At 40.3% G+C, this 15,121-nt stretch overlaps 1 protein-coding gene across 5 annotated transcripts in view; it reads right to left on the bottom strand.

The window, feature by feature from the left end:
- Bbs9 (Bardet-Biedl syndrome 9) overlaps positions 1-15,121 on the bottom strand; it is a 379,885-nt gene that overhangs the window by 187,557 nt on the left and 177,207 nt on the right. For all 5 annotated transcript variants that reach the window (XM_060371023.1, XM_060371015.1, XM_060371029.1 and 2 more), the window contains 2 exons: positions 9,509-9,649; positions 5,454-5,549 (listed from right to left, as the gene is read on the bottom strand). In XM_060371023.1, the coding sequence (XP_060227006.1) occupies positions 5,454-5,549; positions 9,509-9,649 (237 nt within the window). The remainder of the gene's footprint in view (positions 1-5,453; positions 5,550-9,508; positions 9,650-15,121) is intronic.

The following is a 15,121-nucleotide window of genomic DNA, read 5'->3' as shown; positions in this document are numbered from 1 at the left end:
GGGGCATGCATACACAGCACAAGAGACAAATGAATTAATTAATGATAAAGTAACATAAACGACCTACAGCCAGTTTTTAAAAAGGACAAATCAGATCAATGAAACCCTCCTTGTGAAGTGAAGTCACACAAGACCACCCTTAATTGACAGTGTCAGGAAGTTCCAAGTGAACCATAGCAGCAATGGTGAAAGCAGTATGAAAAGTTAAAATTTACCTGGCACCTACAATGCTAGGAGGAAGTTAACGCTACAATGTACTGGGAAGTTAATACAGCTCTTTAAGGAACTATTTCATGTGATTCTTGTATTACCTCACTATTATATTGCCATCTTATGGGTTTAAATTTTTATTGTCATTTTATAGATGATTAATAATTATCAATAGTCATTCAAATGATAAGCTAGAGGTAAAACCTAACCACTGCTCGGAATCTGACGTGCACATTCCTAAGCATTGGGTACAGAAGTCTTGGTCCTGAGGCGCAGGGAATGGCGTGTGAGTGCCGGATGAGAGGAGGTGAAGAAGAGTCCCCCTGGATGGCAGCGACACTAAACCAGGGTCCAACCATTCACAGGAAAGTTTCTTCCTGAGGCTCAAACCCAAGGCCTCATGCACACATCAGAAAGTTCCCCATCACAAAGCCCCATCTCCATTCATCTGTTTACTTGTTATTTTTGAGCTTCAGCCAAAAATAGCGGACCTAGAACAAACACTGTAGCCCAAGCTAGGCCTAACTACTGACCCTCTTCCCTCAGCCTCCCAAGAACCTGGGATGAGTGGTCTGAGCCACTAAGGCCAACCTCATACACAGAGATCCACGAGGCTTGGTAAGAAGCGTCAGTGTTACGCTGTACATAGTGGTGAATGCCATAAACACAGCACTCAGAAAGCGGAGGCAGGAGAGCCAAGGCTAGCCTGGCCTATGTCGTGCCAGACAAGCCTGGCTTACATAATAAGACCCCATTTCAAACCAAAACAAGACATTTGGACAATATAAATGCAGAGGGTTTTAAGATGATGGGTGGTGGGGTTAGTATTTGTGTCCTTCCCTCTGCCTGCTTTATGACAAAAGCTTCCCAGAAGAAAATGAATTAGAGAGAAGCAAGGAGGAACTTCCAGTTAAGACATTATAACCAGGTGAGAGACAGCTGTGCTGTATAGAGCAATTACTGCGCCATGATAAAGAAAGCCCTATGTTCTCAGGCCTTATTATCTGAGCTAATGCAAAATCCAACATCCCTGCAATTGAATAACTTATGCAGTTTTCAGTTTCTCCATGTACACGGAGGGGAAGACAGAGCAGTTCACAAGGTCCTTATAGGAGATGCGCAGCCAGAGTTACACAGACACAAGTCATCTTTAGGCTGCCAAATGTGCAAAGATGCCACTGTGTACAGAAAATGAAAAGCCCAAATGTAAGTAAAATCCCATGTGCCTGGTAGGTACTCCATTGTAATTGTCCCCAAATAACAGAGATATAAAAGTCAAACACTTAAACATGTTCTATATGCAACTTTATGGTTATTTCTTGGTGTCATTTTTTCCCCGTTACATGTATCAGCATCCACATGAGCAAAAAGAACAAAACTTTCTGCAACAAAAATACAAAATTGGGATATAGAAAGATAAATGATATTCTTAAATTGCCTTTTTTTTCAAACTAGCAAAAGTCAACAAGAGAAGAAAAATTGTGTCAAGAACCTACAACGCACAGATCTGGCTAATAAACATTTCCTTGGTGTTCATACTCCAAGTGTATAATGTTTCACACAAAGACTTTCCACATTCTATGTTTTATAATAAAGAGAAATGCAACTTTCTGTTTATAGGCTGGGACAAAAGAGCTAGTTTTTAAAATGTGCTCTCAAAATACTAATACTCAAAAGAGTTGCCAAAGTGAACATTCAAGTTGTTTATCTCCTTTCTTTTGCATCCTGTAATGGCACTCAGTGGAAATAACCACTTCAGCTTCCAAATAAAATAAATGTGGACAATCAGACCCCAGTAGACTGCCACTCCACTCTCCCAAACAGTGGAGAAAATAGTGTATTTAATTAAGCAGACCACAGAATACCACACCAGACCCTACTCATGCCAGATCATCTGAATGTCATCAATACAAATACAGTTTACATTAGATTACAAGCAATGCATGCATATAATTATATAATTTGGAAAACGTTTAAGAGAATAAAGCAGATAAGTGCTCTTAAAATTGGAAAAGTGATATAAACAATTTCAGTAGATGTAAGTTTAAAATTGTAAATACATAACTTTTTCAATATTAATAGGAACTATGAAGGTACCTCTTTATCTATTTTTCAAAATGCTTTTGAAAGCAAAATTTGCATTATAAACAAATTGTCCCCATAGTTGAAGAAGCTGCTAAATATTAACTGATGAATCACTACCCCGACACCGCTCACTCCCTGGGTATGAAGTAGACATCAGATGAATTCAGCTCGGATCATTATAATCATTAATTTCCCCTAAACTGTTTGACCTCCCTAAAGGAGGCCTGTCACAGAACCCCTTACAGTATGAAGGTCCAGGCACTCAGGAAAATTCACTATGTCTAAAACCCTTACACATCTGCCAACATTTGACGGTATCTCTCCTACTTCCTACATTGGCCTTTACCTAGTCCTGCTTATTCCTCAGGAGCTTTACAACATCTCCAATAGGACCCTATCTGTTTTGTCTGCATATGAACGTTTGATTACTAATTCTCCTCAGCCATCTGCCTCTGCTTTTGTAATCCATGGGTTCTGGTGGGATGTACTGGCCTTATATCTAACCAGTGACTGACATCAAAGGCCTACTCTGCCAAGATGGATTGAAGCAAAGACTTGCATGCCCCTTGCTTCAACATACTTAATTAGCAAGTTTAAAGATCACATGTGCTTTCTCCTGCAAAGGGAAAAAAAAATCATCTTCAAGCTCAACTCATCTTTGCATGAATGTCTATGATTCTTCTACCATGCCTGAAAGCATGCTAATTACAGTAGGAAAGCGTAGGACTTCCCGACTTAATTTTATTCCATGTGTTCCCCCTGGGGGCAGTTTCTTGATTAATGACTGATGTGGGAGGGCCTGGCCCATGACAGAAATGCCATCCCTAGGAAGCTGATCCTGAGTATATAATGAATCAAACTGATCACGTCATCAGGAACAAGTCAGTAGCAGCACTCTTCTGGTGGCCTCTGCTTCAATTCTAACCTTCAGGATCCTGTCTTGAATTCCTGCCCTACAGTCCTCAGAGACAGAGTATGACCTGAGAGCTATAAACTGTTTCCTTCCTAAAATACTGTTGATCATGACACTTTATCACAATAATAGAAACCTAAACTAAGAAAATGTCAAATATGGATATGAATATAGATGTAGATACAGCTGATAAATAAATTACCTAGATGACTAAGTAATAGATAGATAATATATTGATTAAATTATAGACAGATTAGATGGTAGGTTGATTAAATGATAGAGACAGAGAGAGAGAGAAAGATGAGTTTTTTGGGGGTGGAGTTTTTGGGGTTTTTTTTATTAATTTATTTTTTTATTAATTACAATTTATTCACTTTGTATCTGAGCTGCAGCCCCTCCCTTGTCTCCTCCCAACCCCACCCTCCCTCCCTCAGCTCCTCCCATGCCCCTCCCCAAGTCCACTGATAGGGGAGGTCCTACTCTCCTTCCATTTGACCCTAGCCTATCAGGTCTCCTCATGACTGGCTGCATTGTCTTCCTCTGTGGCCTGGTAAGGCTGCCACCCCCTTAGGGGGAGGTGATCAAAACGCCAGCCACTGAATTCATGTCAGAGACAGTTCCTATTCCCATTACTAGGGAACCCCCTTAGACACCGAGCTGCCATGGGCTACATCTATGCAGGGGTTTTAGGCTATCTCCATGCTGCCCAAGGTAAAATATGCCTAAACTCCAAGCATGAGGGAGGCTGAGGCAGAAGACTCATTAGCTCAAACCCAGAATGGATTACATATGGGGGACCTGTCTCAAGAAACATTAAAAAATATAGACAGATACATGCAAAAAGAAAATTAACTCTAGTTTTTAAGAGTTCTTGAAACCAGCCAGGTATGGTGGCACATGCCCTTAGTCCAAGCACTCAGGGAGACAGAGGCAGGCAGATCACTGTGAGTTCAAGGCCAATCTGGTCTACAAAGTCCTGGATAGCCAAGACTACACAAAGAAACCCTGTCTTGAAAAAAAAAAAAAGAAATAAAGAAAAAGAAAAACCAAAATAAGAGTTCTTGAACCCTACCTAGATCACTGTATACGTATCTTAAAACCATTTTAAATTTTTTAAATTTCTTTCAAATCCTCTTCATCCCCAAAATCAAACCTGCATGTCTCTAACATGTAGATTTGAAATAGCCATTCTATCTAATGTCAACATAAAAGAGCCTTTATACACTGACATTAATGTGGAATTTACTTTAAGCAATTACAATCCAATTTAAAATAAAATGACCTTCTGGTGTTGGTCTCCTTGGTTTGCCTGTGGTGTATATGCAAGATTAGAGTCTCACAACAGCGTAATGCAGCCATGATCATTCAGGCCTTTACAGCCATTGAAGCAGGACAGTCTCCCCAAGCATGGTTGGCTACCATAAAAAGCTAAAATGTTATGCTCAGGATGCGAGGCTAAGCACTGCACTCAGGGTCAGCCACTTTCGACCCAGAGAAGAGCATGTCTGATTGCATGTGGGTTGATGCCCCAGGTCCCGCCTCTGAGAAAAAGGTATCAGACGGGTCTGATGCTCTTTGGATGGATGACACCTAAATGAACATCGGTAAAAAGTCCCAATTTATTTCTAATATCAGAGATCAGACCTCTACTCTTGCCTGATGCGTCTAAAACAAAAAGGGGGAACTGTAGAGAGCTGTGAAATGCCGCGCCTTAAAGATGGAGCTGGTTTCTGCCTTCCACCTTCCCAATGGTGAGTGCTCTCTGTCACAAACAACTCCACATTTGGCTAAGGCTGAGGATCTGGCTTGCTTCCATGTATGTGGACCTATCTGTATTGCCCACGTGGCACGCTGGGGTTGGCTACCCAGAGGCTATTTAAGCTGTGGGCTGGCTTTCCCCAGGGTCAGATGATTGTTCAAGGTTCCTGAATAAACTGCATTGAAAAAAAATAAAATTAAAAATAAATAAATAAATAAATAAATAAAATGAAATAAAAATACATATTACGTTTATAGAATCTTGGGAGAAATATCTTTTAATTCGTCACTGAGTGCAGTTTCTAAAGCAAGTAAGATGCTGACGAGATTGCACTCCTACAGTGTCAGCAAAACGGGCTCCCATCCTCGGCCACGGCTCTTGGCGGTCACACCTAGCCTGAATCGCTTGCACCCTCAGCAAGCTCCTGCTGTGAATGGTGCCCTAAGACGCACATCTCAGCAGCAGTAACAGCGCAGCTTTACTTACGGGACGTTCTGGAGGCCAGGAGAGTCACCCGAGCTCCTCCTAGGAGGCGAAAACCTACTACATTCGCCTGATCTTCGTCGGACTGGTTGGCAAAGTCTGCAGAGAAAGGGGGAAATAATCATCTGCGCAATCACAGAATAAACACTAGTGTTTAAAGTAGAAAGCTTAGCTAGGTAAGTTTTACATTGCTAATATCTAATATGCACATATGAACCATACTGGCCGATCTGCACAGCAGTTTCCAATTGCTCAAACGTCTGCCCCACAAGAATACTCGGGAATGATTTCAGTATCCTTCTTTTGGTTTTTTTTGTTTTTGTTTTTGTAGTTGAGTCCAGGTGTGAGGCTGAACATGCACAGGATAAACCTAGGGGAAAACATCGATGTGGAAAGCAAACAAAGGTCCTGGGATTGGAAGATGTCTGATCCAACTTCAGAAGACTGTCACTGGACACGGTGCATGCCAGTGACCCCATGTCTAGAGCAGGAAGAACTCTGGTGTGAGGCCAGACTCAGCTCTGAAGAGACTGTATCCCCCAAAGACAGGAGAGCCTGAGGTTAGCAGTAGCCGCAAACAAAAATAAAGGAGTGCCAGAATAGATAATTAAGGCAAAACTTGAAGTATTTAAAAGGTTTTTGTTTATATTCACAGCAAAGCAAAAACAAATCATCCCTATGGGTTCCAGAGAATTGGCTCCAGAGAATCAATTAAGTTAAATATAGATACTTGCCATGTTATAAAGGTATTGCATTCCAATAACCCCATTATGAATTGAAAATATCATTCGGTCCAAGCACACTCAACACAGCTACCCTTCAAACGTTGTAAGTTAGCCTCACTTGCAACTGACTGTGCTCGAACTGTTTATATTCAATGAGTTGAGAAATATCCTATAACACAAAGTCTGGCCCTTAAAAAAAGTCAACTTTATACTATATTTCAAACGCTTTTAAGGTATTGCTAGCCTTTAACATACCAACTCCACTTTCATATCTTTATGCAAGAAACAGTCATAAATTTGAAATATTTTTTGTAAAAGTATTATCACAAAAATACAATATAAATATCTAAAAATAAAATGAGTCAGATGATTTCATCGTGTGCATTTATAATAAAAACATGCAATAATTAAAGTCACAAATGAAAATATCTCTGGTCTACAAAAATGTTTCTAAACAATATGAAATAAAAATCTCTAGAGAAGGGATAAATGCTTACAGAATTTACTTTAGATATATTAAGGGGAAGTACAGGAATAGATGTATGCATTTCTGGACAGTGGAATTATTAGCAGCTTCCTTGTTTGGATTTATCTGTATTTTTAAACTTTCCATCTATTGGTAATAAAAGTTAAAATAACTTCACATATGACCTAAATTTCTTCCAAAAAAGTAAATAAACAAGAAGAGAGATAGATTTAAAGCTATTTCTTTTTATATGAAGCCCATTAATCTGTTTCTTTTGGTAAAATATATAGATTTGAAATAGCCATTGTATCTAATGTCAACATAAAAGATACACTGATGTTAATGTAAAATTTACGTTAAGGAATTACATGATTTCATCATGTTCATAGGATTTAAAATGTAAAAAAAAAACATTAAATGTATACAATCTTGGGGGAAAAGCCTGCTAATTTGTCACTGAGTGCTGTTTCTAAAGCAAGGAAAATGCTGGCAGGATTACATTCCTACAATGTCAACAAAACAGGCTCCAAACCAATAGGAAAGCGGGGCCACTAAGCTTTTCAAAAATGCAGTCTCTGCTGCAACTTACCAAGATAAACTCCCTGGTCGATGACCTACATTTTTATTCAATCTCTAGTTGGTTATACCAATAAGAGTCTACGTCTCAGGATCCAGTACTTAACCACTATCAACAGCATCAACACATTTGTTATTGTTCAACATAACAATAACATTTCTAAGTGTTTGTCCATGGAATTTTCTGCAATTCAAGGAAATAGAGTATGCAAGGTACTGCAAAGGGAGTGGCTCCTTATGTATTTTTTTACAATCCGACTTTGTTAAAAAAAATTGAGATAAGAGGGAGGAAGGAAAAAAAAACAAAAAATTACTGTGTACACAAGCTCAATTCAAAATTAAGACTTGAACTATTATTTAAAAAAACACTTCATTTTAGAGATACTTTTTTAAAGATACTTTTTTTAGAGATACTTTTTTCCATAACAACATATAAGTAAAGGTTTTCAAGTCCATAACAACATATAAATAAAGGTTTTCAACAACATATAAATAAAGGCTGGGCGTGGTGATGCAAGCCTTTAATCCGAGCACTCAGGACGCAGAGGTAGGCAGATCTCTCTGAGTTCTGAGTTCAAGGCTAGCCTACTCTAAATAGTAAGTTTGAGAAAGGGCTAGAGCTACATAGTATATGCAAGCCTGTCTCAAAATAAGAACCAAAATAAATCAATAAAATCTACTCTTATCCAATAAGAAATTGAAAGCATTTTGCATAATAACATAACGAAATGACTTACTACAAATTTCTCAAATTCTGTGGGAAATAGTCTAGATTCTAAACTCTGCTCCTCAAACACAAAAGGAAGGACACACCTCAGAGTGAACAAGGCTAATTTCTAATAAAGTACTTTAAAGGCTATTCAATTCTCAGATATTTTTTCTTTTCATTCCATGTCATTGCCAAGAAAGTGGACAGAGCAGAAGAGGAGACGAAAAGATCCTGAGAGTCCGAGGTAGTAGAGGACTCGAAGGAAGCGGTGCCTTCAGACACAGCAGGGCTGATGCCCTCATGAACTCACAGAGACCATGGCAGCGTGCGCAGGGCCAACACAGGCTCAAGCCAGAGGTGGTCCCAGTGCTGACAGGGGAAGTAGACACGCTCCCCACCACAACCAAGAAACTTCTCGCAACCAGGAACTGCTGCTGACGACGGGAAAATCAATTTTGTCCAAGGACCTGTCATCGTGTCATTGGGTATATCAACTACACTGCAGGGCGAGTTGATGAACACAAAGCAAACTCTAGGGTGAGTTTGCTTTAGGGGTGGGGAGGCTTCTGTTTCTGTGGTTTTATGGATTTTTACAGGGGGAAGAAAATGAGAACATGAAGTTCCGTGGTTAGGGTGTTGGGGAGGATCAGGAAGAAAGTGGGAGAAAAAAAAAATCACAATCAAGATACATTGCTTGAAAAAAAAAATAAGAAAAAAGGAAGCGCGTAGGTCTATTCCAAACCTCGATTACAAGGCTGTTTTATATAATCAAAGCTGCAGTTTTTCTACTCCAGCTTTAAGCTCAAAGGCACAGCTATACAACACTTCTCCCTCACCAATAACCCCAACACACTCTTTGGTGCTCAAGCCCATAGCAGCGATGCCCACTAAATACCCAGAACCATTTGCTTCTCCAGATGCTGTAGACAACACAGCCATGAGGAACAACCATCTGTGAGACAACCTCAAAAGTGTCAGTACAATATTCTTAGAACGGGATATAGCCAAAGGTCTACATCAATCTATGGTTCATCAGTCTAGTGGTTCTCAGTCTGCGGGTTGTGAAACCTTGGGGGTCAAATGACCCTTGTGCAATGGTCGCCTGAGACCATCAGAAAACACAGATTTTACATTATGAGTCATAACAGTAGCAAGATTACAGTTATGAAGTAGCAATGAAATAACTTTAAGGCCAAGAGTCACCACAACATGAGGAACTGTATTAAAGGGTCGTGGCATTAGGAAAGTTGAGAGCCAATGTCACTGGTCTCCAGTGACATTGAACAATAAAGATCTACACTTCAAGCCCAAACTTCCAACCTAGGAAAGAGACGTTTGATGTTTTTATATCTGTACCCTGAAGCAAAACAATGGTTATAAAACCGCTAATGAAACATGAAAGGTGTACCTTCTCGCCTCACCACCACAGGCTGCTCATCTTTGAACAGGTGCATGAGACCAGAAGGTCCTCGAAGCACTTGAGTCTCCTCACCCAGCAGCTACTGATGAACCCCTCTATTACCTGCCATCGGAGGCTCCATGTGGAATCCCCAACACAGCTCACTGGCGCGTTAATTCCTACCTGGGAAGAGGCCAAGCAGACTGACAGGTGATTTGTTGGTGTCAATGGTTAGTTTGTGGCTTGCAGTTTTTGAAGGCTGACCCGGTAGGCAAATTAGCTTCAGAGGAAGCCTAAATTTACACTGGATAACCCGAGGAATACCTGAAATTAACAACAACAAAAAAAAAAAAGTGGATCTAAGTTTGACAAACAGTAAAAAAAAAAAAAAAAAGTAGATCTAAGTTTGCCAAACAGTAAAAAAAAAAAGCAGATCTAAGTTTGACAACAGTTTGGGAAGGAATAATCCGCGGTCTGAGCAGGAGTGCTGCAAGTTTGCTGCCTGCCTCTCGGTAGCTTACGTCAAATAACTGGTACGTACTAGTTCAATTTTTTTTTTTTTTTTAGTATGAAAGAGGGGAAAAGGAATGGAGAGAGAGAGAGGGAAAGAGAGAGATAGAGAAAGAGAGAGAGAATATGCAAGTAAATGAACAGAAATAAAAACTATTATACTGAGTCAGAAAGACAAACACCACATTTTCTCTCATTTGTGGACCGTAGCTCTGAATATTTCAGTGTGAATACATAATCTGAAGTAACAGTAGATATAGAAGAGGGGTCGGGGGGAGGCCATAGGGCATCAAGGGGAGCAGGGGCTCTTGAAATGAAAATGGTACAACACAGTTGCTGTAAAGGGAGATAGGGGGAAAGCAGATGAGGGAGACTTACCGAGTCGGGGCAACAGGGAGGAGAAAGGAGGATCAAATAAGACTAAGGACGCTTGAAAAATCCACAGAGAATCGTAGTTTATGTTCAAGCAAAATTACATATAACATGTAGATGCATTTACATACATAAATACTTTTAACTAAAGTTACTCCAGTTTTGGTGACAATGTTCCCCACAAAACAAATTATCTATGAAAAATCCAAGCGCCTGGCATGGGAAACCTCCTTTCAGGTTGTTGGTCATGGCAACCCAGAGACCCCCACCCCCCAAACACATAGTCTATTTCCACTGCCCTGACTTCTCCCAGAGAGAAGACTTGGAGGCATGGAGCCGGCACTGACCTAGAAGTCTCCTCCCTGACAACTAGATCTTATAGTACGGGCTGGAGCAACGCAAGCTGCCGAGGGAGAAAAGCCATCAAGAGACCTACTGGGTGTAATGCCTACAAACAACAATGACCAGAACAGAAAGGTATTCTAAAAGTACAATAGTGCCACTTCTATCCTGGTGTAAGCAACAACCACCTGACTGGACCTACGGCCTGCTCAGCAGGAAGGAATCCATGCCCGGCAGCTGAACCTCTGCCTAGCAAGGCCACAAACACTATTTGCTGCCATTGTTCTAAACCAGTGTGATTTCTAACTGCACTCTCTATGTTTACCCTGATCTCCACAGGTAGGTGTAGCTCTTAACCCTCATGAGGAAGCTTCCTTTTGCAGCAGACAGAGAGCATCCCAGAAAGCTGCAACTTGTGAAAATGCAAAGAGCTGAGTAGTGGGATCTGTCCCCAACTAGTACACTGACAATGCAATAGCCACACCTAACCCTTAGGAAACTTCACAGAGAGGGAGTCGGGAGACTCTGAGAGCCCAAGGGCCACGGTGTCTGCTCGAGACAGCCTTCTTTAAAAACAATAATAATCATGATTTTTTTTTTTTTAATTTGGGGATGGATATTTCAAAAAAAGGACGCCAAGTAATAGAGGGGGCTGGGGAGGAAGAGGTAGATCTGGAAGGGCTGGGGGAGAGTAGTACCAAAATACATTCTGTGAAATTCTTAAAGAATTAATAAAAACACATTTTTAAAAGAAGTAAAAGAAGCATAAGCTGGAGGTCTATTTTTAAGCAGCATATTTTTTTTAAAAAAACAAGCCCGTTAAGAGAGTACAAAAATGATCCTGTTACTGAAACAATTCTTTATGATTTTCAAAGCCCTAGTCTTAGCGTATGACTATCAGCTAAAATGAGCAAAGAACATACAGTTTCTGTGAGACTCTGTATATGAATTATCATATCTCAAATTCATCTACCTGAGAAATTCTAAATCCTTAGCTATTTTTAATTATTGAGGATTCAAATTATATTAGCTATTCTTAATAAAGTATGTCTGTGAAAGTACAAAAGTGCAAAGCACATGAGCTCTCCTAAAGCTCATGATAACTTTATACATTAATATTGAAAATGTTATTTTTAGTAGAATTATGTCTTATCAAGAAATTATTTTCACATTATAATTTTGAGTTCCAATTTTTCAAGCCTAGTCATTTAATTCTAAATGTTGTCAGTACTCATACAAGTATAGTTAAGCAGGTAACTGAATTAAATAGCAAAGCTGAATAATTTAATTCTCAAAATTACTTTAAATCGCTTTTCTTATCTTACAAAAAGTGAAACTAAATTTATAAAGCTATTATAAATCTAAAAATCAGTTCTTTAACATTAAGCTTGCTCTCTTTCAATTCTATGGTTCTGGTTTTGACATGATAACATGAAAGATAGGAGTAAAAATATAGACATCTGTGTCTTAGTGAAGTACTGACAGAAACAGAAAATTCAAAATATCTACTCTACTTGGTGGGTTCACACACTAATTTCTTCGTTTCTCTGTGGCGGAGTCAGTGAGCACTTACAAATAGTGAAAACAGAACCAGTGTGAATGTGGCTACATGACCCAAGCCAGAGCCTTGAAATTAGAAATATATTCAAGATTACTCAGTTGCGTGGCTTAATCCCTGCTGAATATGGAAGTGCCTTTCTGTCCCCTTCCCTGCTAGGACAGTAAGAGAGCATCAGGAATGCTAAGCCTACTGCTAGAGGAGGTACCTGAATGCTTTTTCAGATCCTGTGAGCGTGCCTGTCATTCTCCTCAACATAACCTATTACCCTAAAATTCTTACCTAGCTTGCATTTTGTTCATAACCAACAGATGTGAAATTCACTTCTGGAATCCTAGATGCAAATTATAACTGGTGTTTCTTCAGAAAGGTCCCTGGGTATCACTGCCTGACGTTCTGTGAGGATTTTAGGGGCATATGTATTTGTACTTGATAATGATGAAATGTTTTGAGTCAAAATATTGTGGTAACAGATCTAAGACACTGTCTAAGCCACAGCTATCAATTCCACCACACACATAAAAAGTTACAAAGCGCTCCTTTGCCAACTTTAAGGCAGTTTCTATACATTATATACATCCCCAGATTGTTAAAATGGAGCCATCCATAGGTTTCCATTATAATAAATAAGTTACAACCCTGGCTAACATATACAGCGGGGAAAGGAACACAACTTGCTTCCATCACTTAAACTTTAAATGAATAATACAACAAAAGTGCTTTAGCTTCAGACTGCTCCATACGCAGAGGAAACAATCCTATCCATGCTTTCAAATAAATTCTAAATTAGCTGTTTAACCAAATACATGCAACCTTGCCTCAAGAGAAACAAAAGAGAAATTAAAAGAAAGACTTTTCCAGTGTTGCTCTTGGAAGAGTTCTGAACCTGCTGAAAAGCCTGATTGGCCCTAATTTTTGGTATCATTAGTGCTTCTACGCACTGTCAACTACATTCTAAGTTAACTGCTCAAACTTTCTTCAGAAACTGTATCCTGGCCTCCACACTTTGTACCAGGGACCTGGACTCGTGGTTTAAAAATTAGGGATGATCAACAGCACGGGCTTTGTGTTAGACGAAAGAAACTGCTGAGAGTGCAGTTTCAGAAACGGAAACAAGCGGAAGAGATGATTCAGCGGATGAGAGCACCGGCTACTTCCTCCGGAGGGCTTGGGTTCGGTTCCCAGCAGCCACATTGCAGTTCCCAAGTCTAACTCCAGCCCCAGGGAGTCTGGCGCCCTCTTGGGGTCTCCCCGGGCACTGCATGCATGCGGGTCCCAACATACATTCAGGCACAGCACTCACGAGCGTAAAAACAAAACAAACAACAACAAAAAAACAAAAACAAACAAGAAAAACATTTTTAAAAAAGAAAAAAGAATGAAAACAGACCGTCAACACTAACTGGCTCAGAGGGAAAACACTTTAAACAGAAGTCGCATGTCCCTGAGGAGGGCAGTGACAGTGTGACACGCCAGGGCAACAGGAGCGAAGGTTTCTGAAAGGTCTCCAGAATTCTGTGTTGCTGTGGGAGCCATAAGCCCGTTCCATCGGACATTTGGAAAAGACATCCGAGAAATTGTGACACTCTTATTTAAGATCTTGATTATAGCTATTTTTAAATACTATGTAGCAACCTGTCCAAGTAAAATCCAAGCACCTCAGTCACAGCCTCTGGTGGTTAGCTACATGGGAGGATCATCAGAGGTGAGCTTCCCAGTCACAGCTAGCCTAATCGGGCTCCCAAACGTTATTCTCCAGGCTGCAACTGTATCAAAGAATCTGAGCTAAAGACTCATAAAGGCAAGTGTGTGTGTGTGTGTGTGTGTGTGTGTGTGTGTGTACCTGTGTTTCTGTGTGTCTATATCGTGTCTATGTCTGTATGTATGGGTGTGTCTCTGTGTGTATATGTATGTGTATTTGTGTCTGCTGTGTATGTGTGTGTATGTCTCTCTGTGTGTATGTGTGTGAGTGTGTGTGTGTGTATATGTATGTGTATTTGTGTGTATCTGTGTGTCTGCTGTGTATGTGTGTGTGTATGTGTCTCTGTGTGTAGGTGTGTCTCTGTGTGTGTGTGTGTCAGTGTGTGTCTGAGTATCGTGTGTGTGTGTGTGTGTGTGTGTGTGTGTGTCTATACACACTTGTAATAAAGAAGAAAAGCAGGGCTGGAGAGATGCTCTGGGGTTAAGCGAACTTGCTCTTCCAGAGGAGCCGAATTTGACTTCCAGCACGGACATGGCGGGTCACATCTCTGTAACTCCAGTTTGTGGGCTGTGATGGCCTCTTCTGGCCTCCTTGGGCACCAGGCACAGGCATGGTGGACATACATACGTGCAGGCAAACATGCAGAGCATAAAATAAAAGCTTTTAAGGAAAGAAGTACATGTATTAATGGACTTTCCAAGCTTTGTCTGAGAGCACACACTGTAATCCCCACTTTGGGGATTTAGACATAGAAGGATAAGAGGTTCAAGGTCTTCCTTAGTTAAAAAGCAACATTGAGACCAGCCTGGGCTACATGAAACCATGCTTCAAGAAAAAAGAAGAAGAAAGAAAAATTAAAATAAAGACTCTTCCACTGTTGCTCTTGGAGCCGTTTTGAATCTGGCTTTCAAAAGCCTAATTGGTCCTAACTCTTTGTACCATCAGTGACACTTCCTCTGTGCTGTTGGCAAAAACTGTATCGCTGCCCAATTCAACTCCGGAACTTAAGCCGAGAGAAAAGAAATGGTCATCATTCATTTGGTTCGATATCAGTCTAGCCATTCATCAGTCTGACTCTGCTGTATAGCCTTTTGAATTTTTAAGCAAATATAATCACCTCTCTTTCATATGCTTCCCTTCCCATAACCCACCAGAGGAAATGGATAGTAGCAACTGCTGCAATGCGATTAATCATAAAATCGTTTATCAATCAGAGAGAAAATTGACACTAAAACCACTCCTGAATGAGCAATTTTTCCAATACGAGAATTCTAATTACACCTGGCACACACACACGAGCCCAGGATCACTT

This window comes from Meriones unguiculatus, chromosome 1 (genome assembly GCF_030254825.1).
Source record: "Meriones unguiculatus strain TT.TT164.6M chromosome 1, Bangor_MerUng_6.1, whole genome shotgun sequence".
Taxonomy (NCBI): Eukaryota; Metazoa; Chordata; class Mammalia; order Rodentia; family Muridae; genus Meriones; species Meriones unguiculatus.
The sequence above is the reverse complement of the archived record's forward strand: the minus strand, read 5'-3'. Positions and strand labels throughout refer to the sequence as shown.